This window comes from Lolium rigidum, chromosome 3, assembly GCF_022539505.1.
Source record: "Lolium rigidum isolate FL_2022 chromosome 3, APGP_CSIRO_Lrig_0.1, whole genome shotgun sequence".
Taxonomy (NCBI): Eukaryota; Viridiplantae; Streptophyta; class Magnoliopsida; order Poales; family Poaceae; genus Lolium; species Lolium rigidum.
The window spans coordinates 59,135,076-59,146,627 of NC_061510.1; the positions used below are offsets into that span (position 1 = coordinate 59,135,076).

Below are 11,552 nucleotides of genomic sequence, written 5' to 3' on the forward strand. Positions count from 1 at the left end.
AGTTTGACGTATTATGAGGTTTGGTGGGAGGGCAAAATGGTCTAACAAAAAGTTTGACAAAAATTTTGGCAGAAATCTTAGCTCCTTTATTATTAGGTATAGATTGAGAGTCCGTTGCCACCAGTTTGTCAACACCCTAGAGGCCCCCAATATTCTTGAGATCTTTTTGCACGACATAGAAGTTCGCTCGAGTGAAGGCATGGGGAGCTACTACCTCAATCAAGCAAACGCTACTTATCCTACATCCTAGCCGCGAGAAGATCATCAAAGGAATAGCAAATCTTCTTGAACGCCTCCATTTGATCCTCCGCGACACCCATGAAGAGGTCGACGTCGCCTTTCGCCGTGGGCGACGGCACGAAGAGCATGAGCCCCTCGATTGGCAAGTCCGGCGGCTGGACCACGGAAGGCGGCCCGGTGCCAAAGTTTAGCAGGTGGCACCTGAGTCCCATCCAGCTGTCCACCTCTGCGTCCGGGCATAACGCAATGCCGGCAGCCGCTGTCGCCACGAGCTCCTCTCCACTGGCGTCCGCCAATGTGCCAAAGTCCACGAAGGACTGGATGTACTCCTCATCGATGCGCGCCACGGCGTCGCGGATGGCGCCGACCACGCTCTGGTAGCTCCAGCTCAAGACGTCCCCGGCCCGGAGCCTGGGGAACGCCCAGAGCACCATGTTCCCGAAGAAGTCCATGGGCACGGGAGGGTTGGCTCTGCCTCGGCAGTCCACGGCCACCCTCACTTGTGTGAACTCGTGCGGCTGGAGGGCCCGTACCGCCGTGATCTTCTTCCACACATGAGCGAGCAGACACTGGAACGTGCTGCAGCGGCCGCCGACGCGGGCTTTGAGCTCGGCGACGAACTCGGCCGTGAAATGCACCCTAAGGTCCTTGATCCTGGCCGTCGGGATGAGGTCGCGGCCTTCGCTAGTGCAGCCGCCGCTTTCTCCGTTCTTGAACTCGATGGAACGGTGGTCGAACACCGACGCCGGCGTGCGGCGAGGCACGACAGTTGTGGCTCGGTCGATGAAGGGGGTCGGTGCGATGAAGTTCTTGCCCTCGCGCACCGCGTTCTCCCACGTGGTGATGAAGTTGCTCATGGAGACACCGTCGGCCGTCTGGTGGTGGTATGATAGACCGATCACGAGGCCGCCGCACTTATACCTGTTCAGCTTGATCTGCAGCAGTGGCACCCCAAAGTTCTCCTGCAATGCATTAGTATTATGGAGTATTAAACAACAGCATGTCAACAACGGCTAGACTTGTGGAGGAATAACGGTAAACCTTGGTCGATAATAGATTTAGTGGAGTGTCAGGTTTGTAGCGATGTAGACGAATCAGGTTTTCTACATACTTGCGAAGGAATACCGGTAAATCTCGGTCATTAGATCTCCACGAATGGACGATTAGAATTCACTCAATGTGTACAAGAGCTCGCACAGAAAATCTGAAAGGTATATATATGATGTATATAGAAGCAAATGGATGACATTCAGTCAGATTGGCTGTATAATATCTAATGAGTGACTAATATCTAATGTATTGTACCCCTCCATCTGTATAATATCTAAGAAGCGTTTTAGTATGTAGGATACATGTGAATCTAGAAAAAAATTCGGGACGGGAAACTATTTCGATTCACCTAATGTGTTCTTCTAGATTCAGCTAATATATGGTTCAGATTGTTCATCTAATTTTTTTTTCTAGATTCAGCTAATATATGCGATCGACATTCGGCAGTCCATTAGGAACGGAGAGGGAAAATCTGTTGTTGTTTAATTAATTGCCTATGTGATCGACATGGATTAGACAAAAAAGATACCGATTAATTGTCTATGGAATCGATATCGATTTTACAAAAAGATTTACACGTATTAAAAGGTATTTACTTGCTCTGTTCCTAATTAATGTCGCAGATATGTCTACATTCTGAAAACGTGTCTAAATTCATATGTAATCTGTCTCCATTAATTTGGAATGGAGTAATCTCTATCTGCAAAAAATCGGGTGTAGTCTCATCCAAAAAGAATTACTCTCCGGTCCATATTACTTGATGCTAAAATGGATGTATCTACAGCTATAATGTGTCTAAATATATCTATATTAATACCAAGTAATATGAATCGCAGGGAGTAACTAATTTTTAAATTAGATCATATGAAAATAATGTTCATGGATTATACTAATAACAACATGCTAATCTAAGAACCAACCTGTGGTTGGGTGGTTAGGACTTTGACATTAGATTTGACACTGATGTCTCATAAAAGCGAATTATTTTTTGGTGGTAAGCCACGTTACCGTCAACACCGATGCGTCTGTGGTGAGTTCGTCAACCTTAAGACCCGTCGGATCAGTTTCTACGACTCAGACTCTCGGAGGTGCACATAGGGGTAGAGTATGGGTGTGTGCTTTCATAGAGGTAAGCGTACGTACGTATTCGTGAGCGTCTGTGTCCATATTATGTTTCGCAAAAAAAAATGCTAATTCGGGGGAAAATGTAGTTTCTGATATCGGAGTTAAATAATAAGAATGAAATGTGACAAGGATCTCACGCCGACGACTACCTGAACTAATTCTCAGACAACGACTGATTATTAACAACAAAACCGTAAGTAAATCATATGACAAGTTGACAGCACGATAAGGAGTCCAACGGAGTAGAAAAAGTCTCAAACAAGTTACCTCTGGGGTTGCAGGGTACAGATCGCAGACGTTTGCGGCCATGGCGCCGTCGACGAGCACTTCCGCCAGGTTGTACGGGACGGTGGCCTCGATGACAAGCACGCCCTCGTTGTTGAGGTGCAGCAAGCGCCGGCCTTGGCCGTCGACGAGGAGTCGCCCGGCCAGATGAGGATACGGCGCGACGGCCCTGCGAAGCCCCTCCTTAAGCGCCTCGTTGGATGGCGCCGGCGCGGAGTAGGCGAACACGATGGGGATGAAGATGTCCAGGGCGGCGCGGTCGAAGACGGTGAGCGGGACCTTCTCGCCGGCGAGCGGGTGCGGCGCGGAGTACACCGGTTTTAGCATCGTGGTGGTGCCCGTAATCTCCATTGTTCGAATGGGATTCCACCAATTAATTCTGTGAGCTCGGGTAGTGTTGCTGAAGCTTTGGCGATTGAAGGGCGATCGATAGGCATGAGCTGGCATATATAGCCAGCGCAGTTTGCGCAGAGATATACGTCTGCCTACACTTGGGTTTTTGGAAGAACCTTTCTTTGCGTTTCTTTGTAACCGTAGCTTTTTCTGAAGAAAGTTGTATTATTTCTTTCCAATTTTAGCTTCATAAAACATCACCGATTGGAAACAAACAGGCACCCCCAGCCCACCAGAGTTCAAATCCCAGATTTGACATTTTGGTGTCTCATAAAAGCGGAATATTCTTCAGTGGGAGGCGACGTTCCCGTCGACAGCGATGCGCCTGTGGTGACTTCGTCAATCTCAAGATCTGCCGGATCAGTTCTTCAACGCAGTCTCTTGGAGGTGCTCATAGGGGTAGGGTGTGCGTGTGTACCTTTATAGGGGTAAGTGTGTGCGCGTATGTATGAGCGTCTTGGATTGTACTGTGTTTCGCAAAAAAAAAAGAAACAAACCATCGGCCAATAATACTAGACCTACGGACTGCCTATGCTACGGAAACTTTACGGATAGACGTGTTGTGGGTTGATTGGCTGTGCTTTCCTGCCCTTGCTAAAAAATTGGATCATGCTCTGATTTGTAGCCTGGTGCTGTGAGTCCGTAAGTGAATTTTGTAAAAGTAGTCCGTATGTGTAGCATTGCTCACCATCGGCCCTCCAAGTGCCGTCGATCTTGCTTCATTGAAGAAAAAAAAACGTTTGCTTATAAATAAAACAAAAAAGAATAGTTGGACACATACCTCGCCGGAGACCTCGTCAGCGATCTTGTAGAAATAATTGTTTACTAAAGTAACAAAACAATAGAACATTTGTAGCAAAAAGTTTATACCATCATAGCATCATCAACTACTACTCGCCGGTGCACCGCCCGCATCATTCCAACTCTAGCTAGTAGCACCGTCACTTTCTTCATGCAGCACCGCAGCTGACTCCAGCTAGCACCGTAGGCGGCCGTTTGCAGCACCGTCGCTGACTGCTGGTAGCACCGTCTGTGACCGTTTGTAGCACCGCTGATGGCAGTTTACAGCACTGCAGCTGACAGTTTGCAGCACTAAACCTCAACACTTGCAACTCCGTCATGCTCCCCCGTCATTCCAGGGAAGCACCGCTGATATATACCTTCGATCCGGATTACGAATACAGTGTAGTACCTTTTTTCTTAGAAGACCTAGGTTTAATCGAACCTTGGGAAGACTTTGCTTAGGTGAAAGATTACGTTATTTGTACAAACCTTGATAGCTTGGTTGTCTTTCTGTTACCAGACCATTCCGGTTATTTTTGTTGTATATCTATGGATGGAGATAGGCCGGCCTAGGATTCACCTGCAGCCGTGTATACATATGGAATAAATATAATAATAATAATAATAATAATAACAATAATAATAATACTAATAATAATAATAATAATAATAATAATAATAATAATAATAATAATAAGCGCAACATGAGTCACATGTTAAAATAAATACAAATTTTGTGGGCGGCATGTTCTAATTTTCTATAGCTACCAATATAAACTTTTGGCGGCCAACATAAAAAATTACTACTTTGCAGTCGAGGCTGTAAAGCAGTCATTAAGTAATTAAACAGATCAAATCATTACAAATAGTGACGCTATTGTAACCCCAAATGGATCTCAGACCCTCTATTCTATTAGTCCCTTTTGTCACTAGCTTTCGATCTGGAGGTTAAAGCACCACTCATACCCCCTCAATACCTTGGTCAATCCATGAAACTTGGGTACCTAACAAGTCTTTGAATCGAGGCAAGAGAAGATGAAGAAGGACAAAATCCTATTAAAATTCAACACAATATTTCCTTGTAAAAATATGCACATAAAGGATGCGAGGCTTCACCCAAGCATGCAGCCCGTGGGGACTACTCACTCATAACAAGATCAAAGATCATAAATATTGCAAAAATGGATTCAATATAAATATCAAATAGTCTTATGATGGATCTCCTCAGATGTGATATGGTGTTGACGACTGCGACTCTCTCCTGCTTTGCAGCATCTGCGGTTTGATTTACATAGGGGTCCCTTCATAGAAGTTGCTAGGGTTGACTTGGCCAAGGCGGTGGCACCTGATATGGGCGGCCATACGGGTGGGCTCTTCTCGTATCACCGCTTGTTAAACTCTCTGGAGGTCTTCTTCGCGAGGCCTTTGACTTGGGGATATTGGAAACTTGTGATTCTTCATTAATTTGCCCAGATTTTGCCATAAAAGTGTATAATCCTAAAAGAAAACAATTAAAGAGAAGATTTCTACATTATAGTGGTAATTAGTCATTAATGACAAAGATAGAGAGATATTTTATTAATTTCTTGACAACTATGAGATTTAACCATGGAGTATAGATGCTGGATTATGCAGCTATCAACATCCTCAAGCTTAAACCTTGTTCATCCTGAAGCAAGAAACCAAAGATCATGAATAGCTCGGTGTTTAAACCGAAACAATGAGAAAGAAGATCACTGATACGTCCCAAACGTATCTATAATTTCTTATGTTCCATGCTACTTTTATGATGATACTCACATGTTTTATACACATTATATGTCATTATTATGCGTTTTCCGGAACTAACCTATTGACGAGATGCCGAAGGGCCAGTTCTGTTTTCTGCTGTTTTTTGTTTCGGAAATCCTAGTAAGGAAATATTCTCGGAATCGGATGAAATCAACGCCCAGCATCTTAGAATTCCACGAAGCTTCCAGAACACCCGAAAGCCACCAGAGGGGGGCCACAGGGCCACCAGATGACAGGGTGGCACGGCCAGGGCCTGGGCCGCGCCCCCCTATTGTGTCACTGCCCCGTCAGCCCTCCGACTCCGCCTCTTCGCCTATTTAAGCCTCCTTGACCTAAAACCTCGATACGGAAAAGCCACGGTACGAGAAACCTTCCAGAGCCGCCGCCATCGCGAAGCCAAGATCTGGGGGACAGGAGTCTCCGTTCCGGCACGCCGCCGGGACGGGGAAGTGCCCCCGGAAGGCTCCTCCATCGACACCACCGCCATCTTCATCACCGCTGCTTGTCTCCCATGAGGAGGGAGTAGTTCTCCATCGAGGCTAAGGGATATACCGGTAGCTATGTGGTTAATCTCTCTCCTATGTACTTCAATACAATGATCTCATGAGCTGCCTTACATGATTGAGATTCATATGAGTTTTGTATCACTATTCATCTATGTGTTACTCTAGTGATTTTATTAAAGTACTATATTCCTCCTCCATGGTGTAATGGTGACAGTGTGTGCATCGTGTAGTACTTGGCGTAGGTTATGATTGTAATCTCTTGTAGATTATGAAGTTAATTGTTGCTATGATAGTATTGATGTGATCTATTCTTCCTTCATAGTGTGATGGTGACATTGTGCATGCTATGTTAGTACTTGGTGTAATTGCAATGATCTATCATGCACTCTAAGGTTATTTAAATATGAACATCGAATGTTGTGGAGCTTGTTAACTCCGGAATTGAGGTGCTCTTGTAGCCCTATGCAATTAGTGGTGTTCATCATCCAACAAGAGAGTGTAGAGTGGTTTTATTATGTGATCAATGTTGAGAGTGTCCACTAGTGAAAGTATGATCCCTAGGCCTTGTTTCTAAGCATCGAAACTCCGTTTATTTACAGTTCTGTTGCATGTTTACTCGCTGCCATATTTTATTCAGATTGCTATTACCACTCATATACATCCATATTACTTGTATTTCACTATCTCTTCGCCGAACTAGTGCACCTATACATCTGACAAGTGTATTAGGTGTGTTGGGGACACAAGAGACTTCTTGTATCATGATTGTAGGGTTTCTTGAGAGGGATATCTTTGACCTCTTCCTCCCTGAGTTCGATAAACCTTGGGTGATCCACTTAAGGGAAACTTGCTGCTATTCTACAAACCTCTGCTCTTGGAGGCCCAACACTGTCTACAAGAATAGAAGCACCCGTAGACATCAAGCACTTTTCTGGCGCCGTTGCCGGGGAGGAAAGGTAAAAGGCACTCATACTCCGGTCCCAGGTAACTAAGTACTTTTCTGTTGCCATTGTGTGAGTGTTCGAAGATATTTCCTTTAGAGCCTGCAATTGCATCTTTTTGTTTCTTGTTTACACTAGTAAGGCATAATAGAAAACATCTGTGAGCTTTTTGTACTATTTCCTGAGTCAAGACATGAATGGTTTAATGCGAAAATTAAAAAACCTATGGAACATTATTTGCATGCTGGTAGTAATATTAGTATGAACGCTTTGAACACCATTTTTGATAATGATATAGAAAATGCTAAGCTTGGGGAAGCTGGTTTTGATGAAAATGATCTCTTTAGCCCTCCGGGTATTGAGGAGAAAGTTTATGTTGACTATGATATGCCTCCCATTTATGATGATTATAATGATAGTGGTCTTTTGGTGCCGCCTACTATGGAGAGTAAATTTTATTGTGATTATACTATGCCTCCTACACTTGATGAGAATAATAACGATAGTTACTTTGTTGAATTTGCTCCCACTACAACTAATAAAACTGATTATGCTTATGTTGGGAGTAGTAATAGTTTTATGCATGAGACTCATGATAAGAATGCTTTATGTGATAGTTATATTGTTGAGTTTTCTCATGATGCTACTGAAATTTATTATGAGAGAGGAAAATATGGTTGTAGAAATTTTCATGTTACTAAAACACCTCTCTATATGCTGAAAATCTTGAAGCTGCACTTGTTTTATCTTTCTATGCTTGTTGCATTATGCTTCATGAATTTGTTTATTTACAAGATTCCTTTTCATAGGAAGTGGGTTAGGCTTAAATTTGTTTTGAATTTGCTTCTTGATGCTCTCTTTTGCTTCAACTCTTATTTCTTGCGAGTGCATCATTAAAGCTCGCCGAGCTCATCTTAATGGCTATAAAGAAAGAACTTCTTGGGAGATAACCCATGTGTTTATTTTACTACAGTACTTTTGTTTTATATTTGAGTCTTGGAAGTTGTTAATACTGTAGCAACCTCTCCTTATCTTTATTTTATTGCATTGTTGAGCCAAGTAAATTCTTTGATAGTAAAGTCAATACTAGATTTGGATTACTGCGCAGAAACAGATTTCTTGCTGTCACGAATTTAGGCAGTGTTCTCTGTAGGTAACTCAGAAAAATCTGCCAATTTACATGCGTGATCCTCAGATATGTACGCAACTTTCATTCAATTTGGGCATTTTCATCTGAGCAAGTCTGGTGCCTCTATAAAATTCGTCTTTACGGACTGTTTTATTTTGATAGATTCTGCATTTTATTTCGCATTGCCTCTTTTGCTGTGTTGGATAGATTTCTTTGTTCCATTAACTTCCAGTAGCTTTGAGCAATGTCCAGAAGTGTTAAGAATGATTGTGTCACCACTGGATATGTGAATTTTTGATTATGCACTAACCCTCTAATGAGTTTGTTTTGAGTTTGGTGTGGAGGAAGTTTTCAAGGGTCAAGAGAGGAGGATGATACAATATGATCAAGAAGAGTGAAAAGTCTAAGCTTGGGGATGCCCCCGTGATACATCCCTGCATATTTCAAGAAGACTCAAGCATCTAAGCTTGGGGATGCCCAAGGCATCCCCTTCTTCATCGACAAATTATCGAGTTTCTTCTCTTGAAACTATATTTTTATTCGGTCACATCTTATGTGCTTTACTTGGAGCGTCTGTGTGCTTTTATTTTCGTTTTGTTATTTTCATTCTCTGAATAAATGCTTGTGTGGGAGAGAGACACGCTCCGCTGGTTCATATGAACACATGTGTTCTTTACTTTTAATGTTCATGGCGAAGGTTGAAACTGCTTCGTTAATTGTTATATGGTTGGAAACAGAAAATGCTGCATGTGGTAATTGGTATAATGTCTTGAATAATTTGATACTTGGCAATTGTTGTGCTCATATAGATCATGTTTAAGCTCTTGCATCATGTACTTTGTACTTAGTAATGAAGAATTACAGAGAGCTTGTTAAAATTTGATTTGCATGATTAGTTTCCCTAGAGTCTAGATATTTTCTGGTTAAGGTGTTTGAACAACAAGGAGACGATGTAAAGTCTTATAATGCTTACTGACATGGGCATACCCTTCGGATACCCATTATTAGTATACCTGGCTCGGCCCAATATGGAGAAGACCAAATATGGAGAAGGCCCAACAAGGCAACCCGAAGAAGTAGTCAACTAGGACTCTTGTAAAACCCTAGGCTGGTTGCATATATAAAGCTAGCCAGGGCACCCGAAATAAGGGGGAATAAAATATAGACAACATAGCTCCGCTACGGCGGCACCCTGTAAACATATGATCATATAGTAGATTGCTAGCAGCACGTAGGGATCCTCCACCGAGGGGACCCGAAGCTGGGTACGTCGTGTGCCTAATCTCGCTCCCGGAATCTCCATCGTCGCTCTCTCCCGAAACCCAAGTCTACAATACGTAGGCATTGCCGAGGTGATCCCTCGTCAATTGGTGCCGTCTGTGGGGATCGCGGCGGATGGATTTCGTTATCCGGGCGGGATCCATCATCATCTTCATCAACGTTCACATCATCGAGTTTCTCATCGACAACCTCATGTGGCGGCCAGCCAGAATTTTTCACGTAGAACGGTGGCCGAGTCGAAGAATTGGCTGATCCATCTACGTACATCATATGATTTCCGATCCAGGCGTTCCACTCCGCGTGCAGTAAAGGAAAAAAAGAATCGAAAGCAAGCGCTGGAGCCGAGATGTGACCGGCCGCGGTGATTGGTGTCTCCATTACAGCAGACCTGCACAGGCATCAAGTATTGAGAGAAGAAAAAATAGGCCAAGCAAAAGCGGATCAATCAGGCGCTTCCGCGGGACATTGTTTTTACGCGAGCATGCCTGCTCGTGTTTTGATCGTGGTGGACAAGGACTAGTCTTTACTTCTTCACGTGAAATTCAACCAAGTGGTACGATCCATCGGCGGCAGACAAGCCGCAAGAAGTTCACGGAGGAACAACGTGGACTCGTCGTCACGAGCTCGTCATCCGGCAAAAATAACTAGGTGCTATATTTCTAATTAAACTACTATTCACAAAATTTATTTGGCCAAATATTTTTGGCTCGTACTATTATTTGCGCAGGTTTTTTGCACCATAATATAATTACAGATCGGACTAAGCTTCGACTACTCTACTCGGTCGACCGCGCCCTCCATTGCACACTCGCCACACACGGGGCTCGCCCCTCGAGGATCCATTACATCGACTGCGTCCTCTTCATCGACTACTCCCAGCCAGGCTTCGCGTGACTACATCGACTGCGTCCGCTACATGACCCATGACCCGCTTCCATGTCGGCTCCGCCGCACCCGATAAAAGAGCTAAGTGTTCCTCTTTCAAGAATCGATTATTATTTACTTTCGTCACGCCGGAATACTCGGGGCTGTGCCATTACTTCGTTACCACAAGTATACTCGATTACTTGGTGAATTTATTTTCTCCGGCTCTGGATATATCTTCCCCGGCTTAGTGAAATTATCTTCTTCGGCTCAGTGGATTCATCTTCTTCGGCTTATTGGATTTTGTCTTCGTCGGATTCATCTTATAAGGCTATAATTGGTTTTCTCTAATACAATAATACCCGACGCAGTTCCGGGTCAGTGGATTTATGAATATTACTGGGTTTATTTTCTTCGGGTCAATGGGTTCATCTTATATGGTCATCTTGGATTCATCTTCTATGGTTATTATTGGAACTATTTTCTTCGGGTCAATGGATTCATCTTATATGGTCATCTTGGATTCATCTTCTACGGTTATGACTGGATTTACTTTCTTCGGGTCAATGGATTCATCCTTTATGATATCAGCGGATTCATCTTCAATATATGCTTCATGGTTAATGGCGTATCTTCAACGAGGATTCATCTCAAGTACTTCATCTCGGACTTCATCTTCAGTATTTTATGCTTAATGGCCTTCTTTCGGCGACATGGATAATACTCGGGGGCTCGACAACGACTTCGTCCCGAGTAACAACTGTGAAACAGCGTCTAAGCAACAATCATGATATCACCCCAGCAGCGCTCGGGGGCTCGGCTATTTCTTCATCAATAATTTCGCGGCATCCACTCTTGCTATTTGGTGGTTTCTACTTTGGCTAGATTTCTTAACTCGAAGACTTCATCATGCATCGACTTCGTCGTGTACACAAAGCTAAGTGTTCTTTTATTTTGCACAAGGTTGATTATCGTTTAATTTCGCCGCACCCGACACTCGGGGGCTGCGCGACATATATTCACTTTACATATAATTGAATTTGAGCATCTGACACCGCATGCGAAAAAAAAGAGTCAAGGAAAAGATAGAAAAAGTTTGTTTATTTGTGCAGGAGAAAGCAAATTTCAAAGTATACAAGTTCTTGAGCTTATGTCCGGATGCGC

General features: G+C 43.6%; 1 protein-coding gene across 1 annotated transcript; it reads right to left on the bottom strand.

The window, feature by feature from the left end:
• Nucleotides 1-239: 239 nt before the first annotated feature.
• On the bottom strand, nt 240-3,051 carry LOC124696298 (tryptamine benzoyltransferase 1-like). The gene is made up of 2 exons (XM_047229036.1): nt 2,683-3,051; nt 240-1,202 (listed from the first exon to the last, which is right to left on the bottom strand). Exons 1-2 carry the CDS (start codon nt 3,049-3,051, stop codon nt 240-242), a joined length of 1,332 nt encoding a protein of 443 aa, XP_047084992.1.
• Nucleotides 3,052-11,552: the final 8,501 nt, after the last annotated feature.